The sequence below is a fragment of the Gymnodraco acuticeps genome, unplaced genomic scaffold (assembly GCF_902827175.1).
Source record: "Gymnodraco acuticeps unplaced genomic scaffold, fGymAcu1.1, whole genome shotgun sequence".
Taxonomy (NCBI): domain Eukaryota; kingdom Metazoa; phylum Chordata; class Actinopteri; order Perciformes; family Bathydraconidae; genus Gymnodraco; species Gymnodraco acuticeps.
Genome location: NW_022992111.1, coordinates 295,694 through 310,435, shown reverse-complemented (window position 1 = coordinate 310,435; position 14,742 = coordinate 295,694). Strand labels below are relative to the sequence as shown.

Here is a 14,742-nt window from a genome sequence, read left to right as displayed (position 1 = left end):
ATAAAGGATCTGCAGTATTTTATGAAGTATTAATCATACAAAGGTCCGTTTTATACAAGTAGAAGTGTGTATTTACCTGGTTGTAGGCTGTCAACAATGGCTACGCCTCTCTATTTGGACTGGTAGATCTCTGCAGACTGGCAACTTTAAAAGTAGCTCTCGGTTCAAAAAAGGTTGGGCACCCCTGCTCTAGTCTCTTCTCAATAACCCAATACACACAATTATCAATCTTTAATTGCAAATAGAACATGATATTCAGTCTTTGTGTGTGTGTGCATCGAATATTTTTCAAGGCAAAGATACGTTAAACCCACTGCAGCCTTGCACTTCGCCAGGAGAGGTCGCTGTAACTGAAGCTTCGAGAAATGAACCTATTTCCGACACAATTGTCCAAGTGGTTAGACGCTTCATTCAAAGCTTCATTTTGCCATCACTAGTGATGTTCACCTCGTAAAATACTTGTATTCTCATTCTGAAAGAATGTGGTGAAATGTGCTAACGTGATGGCCATCTTTATGTTGGTGACGCGTATTGTGCGAGACCAGAGACCTGTAGTTCACTGAGCGGTTTCACACGAAAAAATGTGTAACTTCACAGTTTTACGACACATTTTAATTTTTTTGACTTGCAAAATGTTCTTTTAAATTGACAAACATCATATGTGTCATTCGTGGCACAATTCAAACGGGATCAAAAGATAACCTTTCTCTCGCCATTGACTTCAATGTATAATTTTCCGCTTCCGGGGTCCCATGGAGGCTTTCGGAAGGGGAGGGACTTCGCCTCTCTATAGCGAATGAGAGGTTTGGCAATGCACGTGGCCGTGGCTCATTCCCCTGATAGGTGGAGAGTTGACCAATAAGCGGAGCACGTCTTTGTGACGTAGAAAAGTGTTGAAATCTGGATCCATTTTTTTCAGATCCGTTGCAGCCCCTTTTTTAGAGATTTGGCTAAGGAGGAAAATAGAGAGGGTTGTGTTTTCTGACACTTGGTGAGTTCCCTGGAACACCGGGGACACATATTCATGTATAAAAGACGTACAAAGGTGCATTTTGCATGATAGGTCCCCTTTAATCAATATCTAGTCAACTCTAAAATACCACATATATGCAATGGCATGATAATATTATTGTGACAAGTGGGGTATTCACCTGGTGTTTCCAGAAATTAGACGTAGATGCAGCCAAAATCGACGAAGGCCACTTTCGAGGGTCGTTTTTCCATACATCTGCAGGCAGTCTGTAAGGGCAATCCGCCAACCCACACAGCTCTAGTTTACGCTGGTAACGACCTTGAGCACACCCCTCAAGTCCAGAGATGTAATCCGAAGACATGCAGCGATTTCTTCGGTCGTTCATTCAGAAAAAAATCCTAGTGAGCTCTGCCTGGCTACGTTAGCTAGCTGTTTATATTTGCACTTCCAGGATATTTGCACCTCCAGGAAAATGGCGTATTTATATATATATATATATATATATATATATATATATGGCACGTGTTGCATTGTGGGTAGCTCGTGACGTCACTGTGTGTGAAAGAATACATTTTAAGAATGGCGTTTATCTTTTTTGAGAATGAGTTCTTATTTGATTTGATTTATTTGGGTCTACAACAGATGATACAAATGTTTGTGTCAGTAAATGTGTAGGCGGGGGTGTTTGTGAAAATAACGGGGACAGAACATGGATGTATAATAAGAACAGAAAGAGCTGCTGTCAGACGATCAGCTGTGCAGCGTCATCACAAACGGACGTGGCTTCACGTGACGCTCCGGAGGAAAGGACGTCCCATTGCTCTTAAAACTCATTTCCCTGCTTCTCGTGGTTTCCTTGCGTCTCTCCATGGCTGCTTCTCAGGTCGACTATTTTCATTTCCTCGCTCCTCGGTCCTCTGTCTCACCGGAAGTTGATTTGCCTGCGCCATCTTGAGTACCGTCCCATGGCTCTTATTTCTGCCGGAGGAGCGAGGAGCGATCATGGAGGAGCGATAACCGAGGAACCACCAGACCATCCTCCGATGAAATGCTGGACTATTTGACCGCAGCCGAGATGTCCTTCTACATGGCGGGCTGAAATTCATTTCCCGGTCACTACCAGAGGACCGAGGGTTCGAGGAGTGGAGGAGGGGAAATATGTGAAATGAGAGGCTCCATGGCCCTTTTAAAACGGGTTTTACAGCTCAACAACAATACAGCATCACATGATTTCACTTCAGCAACTCATGCTGCTAACACACAGGGAAGTAAGGACCATAGCTGGATGTGTTTAAGGGAATTCTGCCTTAAAGCTGCTTTATTTTTGTTCTTAACCCGGACAGCACGCCTCCTGTGAGGACCAACATGGCCCTGCTCGGATTTGGAAACATACTGCTGCTACTTCTGCTTTTTGGAAATTCAGTAAGTACTTCCTAAAGCTTTTTATAGCCTGTGGTCGACATGTAAGAAGCTATACCTGCAGCCTCATCCCCATGACATTAAAACACATATTATACCAGTGTATAGGTCACCGAAATGCAAAACAAAGGATTGGAACGTGGCGTCAAATTCATATTTTTTAAGTACACAAATACACGACATTCAAGAGATGTTAATGTGAGAAAACAATGTTTAGATTCCGCCAATGGTATGTTAACATCAGTTATGCTTTTAAAAATATTTGGTTGAGTTATTGTCAGGTCAATAAACAAAATGTATTTAATCCAGAAGTCAAAATCTTCAATATGTAAATTACTGTACAACTGTACTATATGGCTAAACAACTTTCCACATGACAACATTTTAAAAACATGTTGGTTTGTATAGACAGTTTTATTCTATTTAAGCATTGTTCAACACCTTTATTATACAGTCAAGGTTAGTATGTGTTAATGACACATCCTTAGAGTCAGCTGAGATGTCAGCCCTGCACCATAAAAACATGAATCTTTAACCAATAATCTCATAATGGAACACAATATAAACTGAATTATGGTGATGAGTTGGGATTTAACTGATGATGTGTTGATCTGCAGCTCGGGGCACCTGGTTCATTCAGCGTGGATTACAAGAAGGACTGCTTCCGAAAAGATGGGGAAGAGTTTCGTTTTATATCAGGAAGCATCCATTACAGCCGGATCCCCAGAGTCTACTGGAAGGACCGACTGCTCAAGATGTACATGGCAGGACTGAATGCCATCCAGACGTACGTTTACCTGTTGTCTTGCTCTCATTATGCTTCACTCATTTGTTTTTTTCATGTTTAGGTTGTTGTTGAGAGTGTGTCATGTTTCAACTGACTTACATATCAAAACTAATCCAGGAGAAGGGTTTTAACTTGGGCTGCACGATATATCGCGATATGCGATATTCACATCGCATGGACGTGCGATTTAAAACATTTTTTTTAAAAATTTGAGCTCAGCTTGTTGCTCTGATAACTTAAGATCCAGACGTCCGTGACTAAAATCCTTCATCCGGTTAAATATAGTTAAAAAAATACCAATTGTATAGCATTAAAGGTGGGGTAGGTAAGTTTCAGAAACCGGCTCGAGATACACTTTTTGTTATATTCCATGGAATGTTCTTAACATCCCGATAGCAATGAATATCTTAAGTGCTTTGACAAAAAATCCATTAAAAAATGTAATCTGTAGAAGCCGTAATACTGTAAAAAGTACAACCAATCCGTTTTGCCGGCTGTCTGTCAGCCTTCCATCTCGTGCACGCACAAATGTATCTCGTGCCCTCATTGGGCGTGCCGTCATTGGGCGTGCCGTCATTGGGCGTGCATTGCAGCAGTACTTCAATGACTCGCCAGCAACAGGCGGCCACTTTCACCAGTCTGCTGACGTCATGTGTGCGTTCATGTGTGTTGGAGGAGGTGCTCTGTAAGGAAGTCTGAAGGAAGGGGCGGATTCTTTTCGGCTGTGTACTTTCACATTTTAGTGCACTCGAGCCGGTTTCTGAAACTTACCTACCCCACCTTTAAAGTTCAAGAAAGGATGGTTTGCGGGGAAAAAAACGGTCTTTTCTTCAATTCCTGTATGTTTTCATATCGCAATATATATCACAGGGGGGGGAAATCGCTATGTCAGTTTTTTCCAATATCGTGCAGCCCTAGTTTTAACTATTAAAACATGTGTCACATGAGAGAGACCTGTTGACATTGGTATTGCCTCTACAATCATTTGCATGTGATTGTGTTGCAGTCACTCAACAAACATGTCAGCAGTCACATGCTGCAGTGTAGAGATATTTGGTAACAAGCTACAGGGAATTAATCTACACCAACTATGATCCATTCATAGTTTTAAATAATTTCCTAAAAATGGCATTCAATCTTACTGACATCACTCTTCCCAGTGTTTCATTTAGAAACAAATATCTGTACAGATAGGACAGATGTTTTATCCAAGCTTATAGTGAGCTAGACTTTTTCACTTCACTCATTTCAAGATATTTAATTACACACATTACATTTATTGTATGTGTTTTTATGACTGAGATAAAATCATATATCGTGCCATCCCTTTATATAATGCAGGGTTGCAAAACAAAATAGGATTTGTAGTCCCTTAAGGCCCTGTCACACTGTCCCGAAATTGACACCCGATGGACACACGATAAAGGAAATGTTCAAATTCGGCTGTGATCGTTGCAACATCGGGCCATTCGTGAGGGCATCTTAAGCCATCGTATGACCGCCGGTGGAGTTTCTCAGGCTCCGGCAGCAACTTAGTGAGCGGCAACTTCGTAAGGAACTCGTGAGGACATCTTGTCAAATCGTGTCATCTTCGTGTTATCATCGGTGCCATCGGGCATTCGCCCTCACTCTGATCGGGGCGAATGCCCGATGGCACCGATGATAACACGATGCCCTCACGATGGCCTTACGAAGGGCACAATTGACACACGAATTCAACACGAAAATGAACCTTCGCAAGGTCCTTCGGCAATTTTTTGGCATGCCAAAGATTTTGCCACCGCTCACGAAGTTGCTGCCGGAGCCTGAGAAACTCCACCGCCGGTCATACGATGGCTTAAGATGCCCTCACGAATGGCCCGATGTTGCTACGATCACAGCCGAATTTGAACATTTCCTTTATCGTGTGTCCATCGGGTTGTTTTATTGCACAACAAAATCATGTAAATATATTATGTAAATAACCCAATTTGTGTTCTGTGAAACTAAAAAGGATATAATATATTATTTTGAAGGACAGTTGACAGGAAGTTGTTGTTATGGAAACAACATTACGGAGAAAACGTAATATTTTCTACATATAACGACGGATAAAGTAAAGAACAAAGTCTGAAGATATCAGTACAGTATCATAGCACTGTAACACAATTGTTTTTGGTACTTTCATTGCAGTTGTATGTCTTAAATGTAATGTAAATGTTGCCTTCGTGTGTGGTTCGGGGCCATCATCGTGCGAAATTCACAATTCCATATTCGTGTGTCCATCGGGTGTCAATTTCGGGACAGTGTGACAGGGCCTTAAATGACATACACAGGGTTCGTACGGGTGCTGGAAATCCTTGAACATGCTTGAAATGTTATGAGGTGTTTGAAAAGTGCTTGAATGTTGGGAATGGTGGTTGAATTTGGGATAAAGTGCTTGAAATTGTAAATGCTTTACTTCGCTTTTTAGATTAAAAGAAAATAAAGAAGTCGGAGCGCGCTTAATTGCTTCGCTTTTACATAAAACAGCTCTGCTGCGGCCTTCCCGCGCTATACGCGTGACCTGCAAGTGTTTTTGTTACGTGTGACCTGGGCATTCTGAGAGTGATAGATGACAGTATGCCAGGAGGTTGCAGTTTCAACGAGCGTTGGCTAGCAGAAGACAAATACAAGCCATGGCTAAGATGAGGGTCAAGCCCACGAGTAGCCTCCTGCAAAGTTTGCAAAAAATAATTTCAGTTGTTCACGATGGGAGAGTCTGCGCTGACGAGCCACATGAAAGGTACGCCGTAGTAGAGCATTTTGGATTAGGCTAACGTTGCATGTTACGTTTGTTTAAGCTAATGTTAGCGAACTGAACAGCGAACTCCATGAGGGATAATAATTACAGGGGACAATCATTTCAGAGGAGCGTACCTATGTTATGTGCGTTACAGTCCCCATCCTGTGGTGTTCAGAGGATTAAGCACTCACTGTTGTAATTCAACCCAGTCTCACAGCATTTCGTGTTATAGTCACGAAATATAGTCTATGTATTCGACAAAGCGATTTTAAAAGCAATGTATTTCTACTGGTAGTATGTTTTCGTGCCTAAACCAAATGTGACTTGCTCTATCGAAATCAGTCACATTGACCCGAAGACACATTTCCGTTTGTATTACTGGTCTGGGGGAAGCTTGCGAGTGTGTGTTTGTGTGTCTTGTGTTTGTGTACCGGGGAAACGCTCACAAGAAACACCGGCTGTTGTTATGCTTCTAGGATTTACATGTAGAAAACCTAAAGCTTTACCAGAGCAGAAGTCAGGGAAACTCAGATCATTGAGACACAGGGCACAGGATAGAACTAGGGCTACATACAATAGTCCAGGATGAACATGCACATTGCCGATATCATCAGTAGTAATACAATCAGAGCACGGCCAAGAGATAGCAGTGAGTCACAATGCCTAGTTTGTTTTGTGCGCACATTGACAGTTGAATCTAACCTAATCATCTTGTGTAGAGACCTCATAATCACACATGATAGTAGTGGCGGTTCGCACTTGTTATGCGCAGGAGGGGGTAGAGAGGCGGCGAATAACGCAAGGAAAAAGCAGTACAGTTTGGGATTAGCCATCGTTAGTCCAGTGAAGGTAGGAAGCAGCACTCACCCAGAGGTCAACAGTCCTTGGTTGTCCAAGTCCTTGGTTGTTTATAGCATAAAGAACATCTTATTTAATGTGAGGTAGTGAAATAATCATTTGAGTATAAGTATGTGTATATAAATATGTAATTTACAACAGCTGTAAGATGCTTGAAAATGCACCTTGAATTTGACTTTGGAAAAGGTGTAAGAACCCTGCATACAAGAAAGACAAAACTGGCTTCAATAAAGATGAACAGACCTCATAAGGTTGCTGGTATTGACAGTAAAGTGGACAGAATAAAAGTGCCTGCACTGACGGTTGTCTTTAAATCTTTACCTGACACTGCATCGCTACACCTGATAGAAATGCTAAACTGAAACCCCTTTTTGGTCGCATGGAATGTTATGTCGCATTCGATCAGGCGCAAGTATTTCACACTAGTGCAATTAATCAACTCACCAATTGTTCGTACAGTTCGATATGTTTGATCGGCATTTTTTATTTAACTTAACATATGTATTCTCTAACAAACAGTATTGATACACAGTGGAACATCCTGGTCTCTTGCATATAATGTATTAGTCAGCCAACATACAATCTGCTTAAATAACTTGAGTGTATATGCTTTCATAATACTCATACTTCATTACCATTGAAGGTACATTCCCTGGAACTACCACGAGGAGTCTCCAGGCCAGTACAGTTTTAGTGGAGAGCGGGATATGGAGTATTTCCTTCAGCTGGCCCAAGATATTGGCTTAATGGTGATCCTTCGGCCTGGACCCTACATATGTGGAGAGTGGGACATGGTGAGTGTGGGTAATTAGTAAATGTACACCTTTTCAGTTTTTAATAGCATACTGGGATAATCAAGAAAAACTGACCTTACAGTATTGAACTCTTGAAAGTTTTCATAAGAAATAGTTGTACTTTTTATATCGCTACACTTATTTTACAACAATGGTTACTAGTTACAGGGCATTTATAGACTGAATTACCCAACAGTAAATAAACTAATTATAATCCTCTCCATCTTACCGTGTTTCATACAAAGGGGTGATACGCTATAGCTTTATAGATACTTATCCCACAATTATTGTAATATGTTTACACTTCCATGAGTCCGGCTTTATTGGTGACGGCTGCAAAAGTATGGCAACATACACTGCAATTAGTTTGGACTGTCAAAGTAGCATATTAGGTTTTTTAGGGGAAAATATGAGCGTATAATGCGGGATTCATGTCAATATATCTGCCAATGTTTGGTATTTAGTCTCCACTAGAATAACTAGTTAACATCTAACAAGGACCACAATAATTGGGAAAAACTAGAACCATTTTAAAACCACCCTTTGAATACATTTGAGGGTGTTTGAAACTCAAAACATAGATTCCTGGTGCAATAACACTTTAAAAATTCAATGTATATATATATATATCCATTTCAGTTTCATCTAAACCTGCTGCCATTGTTTACATTATTCTGTCAACTAGGGAGGGCTGCCTGCTTGGCTTCTCAACAAGAAAGACATTGTGCTGCGGTCGTCAGATCCAGGTGAGAATATTTCAGAGAAAAACAGGATGCAGGAAGACAAATGTTATTGGTTACTGGTTTCAGTACATAAAACGATGCAATATGTTGCACACCAGCAAGACAAAATCTGCATAGCTTACCCATTTTTTATTTCTCCATTTAGTGGTATTAACACTCTAGTCCCGAGCCTCTTTCCAGATAAATCCAGTACAGTGTGTTACACCCAAGCCTAGAGGAACCTAGGCGCAGCACAAAGTTGCACTCTCCCCACTTTTCCCACTCCCAAGAACATGGACGCCAAGGCAGAGAAAGCGTTTGGTAATTTAATTACCAAACCTTTAAACACAAAAATCTTACCTAACAAATTAGAAAAATAAACGTACAGGCTTCTTACCTACTAACGTAAAACAGGAAAAAACGAATAATCTAAAAGAAAAAGGGTTTTGCACTCCTGAGAAAATAAATCATGTCTACAAAGACAGGTTTAGCAGCTTTTCTTCCTACAGTCTGACAGCAGAAGAGAAGGACCGGTAAAATGTAGGGAGAAGTTGAGTCAGAGAGCGCCGAGGAACTGCACGGCTGCAGCTTAATATGCTCTCGTCTCCTCAGGTGGACCAATCAGCATGCAGAAGGTAGCTAATCAGCTAACGGGCACCACCTGCTTGCTCACACACACACACACACACACACACACACACACTCACTCACTCACTCACTCACTCACTCACACACACACACTCACTCACACACACAGACACAGGAGGAGGGAAACATATACACATAAATGACCTAACGACCTAGGGTCGTAACAAGTGTAACTAGAAGTATGCTGAAACTGTAAAATAACACACATATCTAAAATCGGACAATCAGCTTTCTCCAAAATGCTTTAAAATCTGGACCACATTTCCAACTGAAATCAAAATATTATAATAATTATAAAAGGTGATGTGCTGACCAAAAGCAACCCAGAGTTGAACCCATGTTTAAGAGATTGACTTTGAATGACCCATGTCTATTGCTGCATGTGTATTTCTGCACTATGGCATGTATTGTATTTCTCCTTTTGTATTACATTGTGGTTTCATGATCCTGAAAGCTGAAAGGGTTTAAGCAACTAGGGACAAAAGTTGTAATTGAAGAAATCTGAAAAATCTGTGAAGCACATCCTGTTTCCATGTCAAATGCATTATCACGGTCTTAAATAAAATTAAAATAAATACAAATTGAATGTGTATTTTAGATTACATCGCGGCAGTAGATAAGTGGATGGGAAAGTTACTGCCCATGATAAAGCCATATCTCTACCAGAACGGGGGTCCTATCATCACTGTACAGGTGAGTCCTGGGCTGATTCCTGCAGGTTTGTGTCTTTAGTTGTTGTAAATGATGTACAATTACAGTACTTCATGAATAAGTCATAACATCTCCCTCCTGCTGTGTATGGTAGGTGGAGAATGAATATGGCAGTTATTTCGCCTGTGACTACAACTACATGCGTCACCTGACTAAGCTTTTCCGGTCCCACTTGGGCGAGGAGGTGGTGCTCTTCACCACAGATGGAGCTGGACTCAAATTCCTCAAGTGTGGCTCAATACAAGGCGTCTATGCCACTGTGGACTTTGGCCCAGGTCTCATCAACTCAATGCAAATTACACCAAATATTGATTGTGTTTTACAGGTTCGGTTATGTGATGATGCAGTATGTTGTGTACAGTATAGTTGTATTTATCTTCAGATAAAGTGCATTACAAACCAACTGAAATATTTTGAGATTCATAGGTCATGGTTTTCTTTCCACATTGACTTAGTGTCATGTGTTGGATTAGTCAGTAGGAAATCATACAAATACATGTGAGCTTATTTTTGTGTTTTAATCCTGTTAGGTAATGTAACGGCTGCTTTTAATGCACAGAGACACGCAGAACCTCATGGACCTTTGGCAAGTATTTTCCCTCATACAGTTTGTGATTTCCAAACCACACAAGTGTTTCTCTCGCGCTCATAGGGTTTCCTCCTGCTTTAACAGGTGAACTCTGAGTATTACACTGGCTGGCTGGACCACTGGGGGTCTCCTCACTTTTTCGTGTCATCCGCCGCTGTGGCCAAGTCCCTCAATGAGATGCTGGCCATGGGAGCAAACGTCAACATGTGAGTCTACAGATGTACAGGTTCAGACACCCTGAAGGCATTTACTATTGCACTTAAGATGTCATTATGATGATGGGTGACCTTTTACAAATATAAATACATGTTCTTGAAGTTAGAGAATGACGAGAGGCAATGTCTTGTTCTTGCAGTTCTAAGTTATTTAAATGTATTTGTGCCTCATTTCTGTTCATTTAACCTTAACTGCTCTCTTCACAGGTACATGTTCATAGGAGGGACAAACTTTGGATACTGGAATGGTGAGTGAACTTTAACAGACTTGGATGTCACAAAGCTACTTGGGATTTTTGTGCTGCTAAAATGATAACGCTAAGATGAACCTCTCCCTCTGATTGCCTTTTGATATCTCAGGCGCCAACTCACCGTACGGCCCGCAGCCCACGAGCTATGACTACGACGCCCCTCTCTCTGAAGCAGGAGACCTCACAAAGAAGTACTTTGCTATTCGTGATGTCATCAAAATGGTAAGAACATTAGGCCTCTAGTTTTGCTTTTAAAATCACTTTAGCTGTTTTGTATCATATCAAGGGTCTTTATTACTATTAAGAAAAGCGTATAAGTTGTGTATGTCACCTGGAAGAACTTGTTTATCTTTTGACAACAGTACCGTAAGATGCCAGAGGGACCGATACCACCTACAACTCCAAAGTATGGATATGGGACTGTTGGGTTGAAAAGGGTATGTTCACTTTGTTTCTATTAACTCATCAATCAAAAATGTTTGTTCACATGATTTAAAAAAGTAAAATATTAATACTAAAAAGCAACCCTTTGCCTCCACAGCTCCAAACAATTTCAGATGCCTTAGAAATACTTTCTTTCTCCGGCCCCGTCAAAAGCATTTATCCTCAGACTTTCATCGAACTGAACCAGGTATTCATGTTTGTCTGTTTTCAGTAGTGAAAAATGTATTGTTGCATTCTTTTCAAGTTCACCAACAATATTTTGTCATATAATTGTAATTCATTCGTGGATATATATATATAACGTGTATTTCCTTCCTCTATCTCATGTACTGTAGGCCTTTGGTTATGTGCTATACAGGACTAAACTTCCAGTTAACTGCAACACACCCACACCACTGTCGTCTCCTCTGAACGGCATCCATGACAGAGCGTATGTGTCAGTGGACGGGGTGAGACTCATCGTTTCTTATCAGATGTTATATGCAGGTCCAACCACATGCCTTTTCTGATCATTGCTTGTCACCAGATTAGTTCAATTTAAGGCTCAGTACTTTATTGGTACCATCAGAATATGTCCTGAGCACCATCACCATTTTACCAATTTTAGACAGGCTGATATTCTTGTACATTTTACAACATTAAACATTTGGAAACCTATAGCTGTTTTTTGTGCAAATGGAATTTTGTTTTGGTGATTTTGAATATAATTAGTGGATTATATTCACTACTATACATAATGTAATAGCTAGTCCTAACAAATGTTAGCAAACTCTGAATATTTTTTTGATATAACCTTTCTGACTTATTTTTCAGGTGGCTGTGGGGATTATTGAAAGGAACAAGGCCTTAACTGTCAATGTGACTGGGAAAGGCGGCAGTCAGGTGGACATACTGGTGGAGAATATGGGCCGAATCAACTACGGAAGAGACATCAATGACTTTAAGGTACATTTTAAAGTTACTTTGTGTGTTTTGACATATGGCTTTTCACAGTCACAGAGATTTACTGGATATCAGTTGCACGTTTGCAAAAGATAAAAGACTGTTTATTTAACTGCAACCAAATTATATTTTAGATTTGAATTTGACATTTTTCTTTGACACTTTACATTTTGAGCCAAGTAGGATATCAGTGTAATAGTTTTTGCTCTCCCCTGCACAGGGCCTGGTGTCCAACCTGACTCTGGGGAAAGACACGCTCACTGGCTGGACGATGTACAGCCTCAGCATCGATGAAGCGGTCAGTCAGGGCCTCCTCGGTGAAACCAAACCAACAGTCCCATCTCCCCCCGCTGCTCTCTCCCTCCCCACCTTCTACGAGGGAAGCTTCATCATTCCTGACGGCATCCCAGACCTCCCCCAGGACACCTATATCAAGCTGCCCAAATGGGGGAAGGCATGTTATCCAGTTATTTTTTATTAAGTTAGAATTCAAAATGTTTGGCCATCCAAAACAAATATTAGCACAATTGTAATGGAGTACCAGGGGAAAACAAAAATATTTGTAATCCATTAAATTGAATATCTTTGTGTTGGTTACATTACATTACATGTTTTGGGTTGGTTAAAAATAAAAAACTAAGCAAACCTGCAGAAACTAAACAAAGCTAAAATAATTAGCCAATAGGATCAACAAATATTTCTAATAATGGTTGGTCATAGTCCTCTGATCTGTACTTTACTATCTAATCTGTATTTGAGAACATTAACAAAACAGGTGAATACTGATTAACTCGAATTATTTAAAAAATAATCACAAATAACCATAAATGAATACAAATAATTATTAACTTCAGGCCTTCACTAAATGTGGAGAAAAGGATAAAAACAATTAATAAAATACATGCTGTTTAAGTGTATCTCGTCAAGACCTTCTTTAGCACAGGCCCAGATCTCATTAGTCATAGTTCTAAAGTATTGTCTGTGGTTTTTTTGTTTAATGATGACAAAGACCTAAAGTACGGTTTAAGTACAGGGCATTAATAATCAGTATTTCTTTTTCAGGGGCAAGTTTGGATTAACGGCTTCAACCTGGGACGCTACTGGCCGTCTCGGGGCCCTCAGGTGACACTTTATGTTCCTGCCTCCATCCTCAGCAACGCTGTACCCAACAACGTGACTGTGCTGGAGCTGGAGGACGCCCCCTGCGGCCCCGGGCCCTGCAGCGTGGAGTTTACCGACACCCCCATCCTGAATGGCCCAGTACAGTCTGACTTCAAACAGCAGAGGAGGCTCTTCTCTAAAGATGATTTGTTGTGATAATAAGGGAAACGTACAGCTGCACTAAAAGGAAACTATTTGCACTTTCTGCCTATTTTTAATCAGCACCTGTTTTGTGAAAGAGAGTTCATTTAAGACATGATATCAAAAATGTGTTTTCAGCCAAATAATTATTTTAACCATCATATAACTGTGAGCTCTCTACCTCACTGATTTCCCGAAACATTTTTATTCAAAGCCTTCTTTTCTTTTTTGCGTATTGATAGACATCACATCAAGCTCTATTATGTAGAAGGTTTTATTTTATCGTGAAAAACACATCGGAGAAATACCATATTATCATACAACTGAGGATACATTGTGGCACTGCTGACATCTACATTATCTTTAAAAAAGTGTTTGCATTGATTGTAATGCTGTTCAGCATTTGCCTTTTTAAACAAAAAAATAAAAGTATGATTTTATAATACTTTAAGGATCTCCTTTTTTTATTGTGTCAGTATATTCTTGCCAGAAAATAAGATCAAGATAATATATATTTGTGTCGCTATAAAGATGGAGAAAATATATATTTATTTTATAACAGGGGTCAAATTATTCACAGTAAATTGAAAGGATTTTTCTTGAAAGGGTTGCATGTGTCCTGTAATGCCCACTTGTGGTATCTATAAGTAACTTTTTTCACAAATAAATATATTCTCATAATGATAATTATTATTAAAATTAAAAACGAATTTGCAGTGGTGTAAAGTAACTAAATACAGAGGTAAATAGTGTACTTTTACTCCACTACATTTATGTATATCTTTAGTTAGTTTTCCGAATTGGATTAATGTTGTGAAATATGAACAACACTTAAAAGGGACTTTTGTTACACCTGGATTAAATTCACTAGCTACCCTGCAGTATACAAAGTCATTAAAACTACCTGCACCTTTACCAGCTTTGATAACACTTCAATGCATCAATCATTATAATCAAAACATGATTTATTTTCTGAAATGGGCCAATCTGCATTAGTAGAGTACTTTTACTTTTGGTACTGTAGGTATATTTTGATCTTCATACTTCATACTTTTACAATTGAGTAACATTTGAAATGCAGGATCCGTACTTGAAACAGAGTATTCCAATTCTTTGTTAATTCTACTTTTACTTAGGTACAAGGTCTGAGTACTTCTTCCACCTCTGGCTATTTGCTTCTCTTCTGTTTGGTAAATATAATGTCAGTAACACGCCGGAGCACAAGGTGGCGCTAGTGTATTAACACGCTGGTTGCTAAGCGCCGATAAAACTAAACAAATGAAAAGAAGAAAACTAACCCACGTAAAAGAAGAGGGCGGAGAA

At 40.0% G+C, this 14,742-nt stretch overlaps 1 protein-coding gene across 2 annotated transcripts; it reads left to right on the top strand.

The window, feature by feature from the left end:
* Positions 1-1,909: 1,909 nt before the first annotated feature.
* glb1 (galactosidase, beta 1) lies at positions 1,910-13,870 on the top strand. Of its 2 annotated transcripts, none has more exons than XM_034203103.1 (16): positions 1,910-2,395; positions 3,010-3,179; positions 7,445-7,595; positions 8,281-8,341; positions 9,564-9,658; positions 9,771-9,951; positions 10,207-10,262; positions 10,350-10,471; positions 10,688-10,728; positions 10,841-10,953; positions 11,094-11,168; positions 11,273-11,362; positions 11,511-11,624; positions 11,989-12,120; positions 12,338-12,571; positions 13,180-13,870. In XM_034203103.1, the coding sequence occupies exons 1-16, from the start codon at positions 2,339-2,341 to the stop codon at positions 13,432-13,434; spliced, it is 1,947 nt and encodes a 648-aa protein (XP_034058994.1). In that variant the 5' UTR covers positions 1,910-2,338; the 3' UTR covers positions 13,435-13,870. The 2 variants fall into 2 exon arrangements, with proteins under 2 accessions (XP_034058994.1, XP_034058995.1); XM_034203104.1 differs by lacking the exon at positions 1,910-2,395 and adding an exon at positions 8,930-8,952.
* Positions 13,871-14,742: the final 872 nt, after the last annotated feature.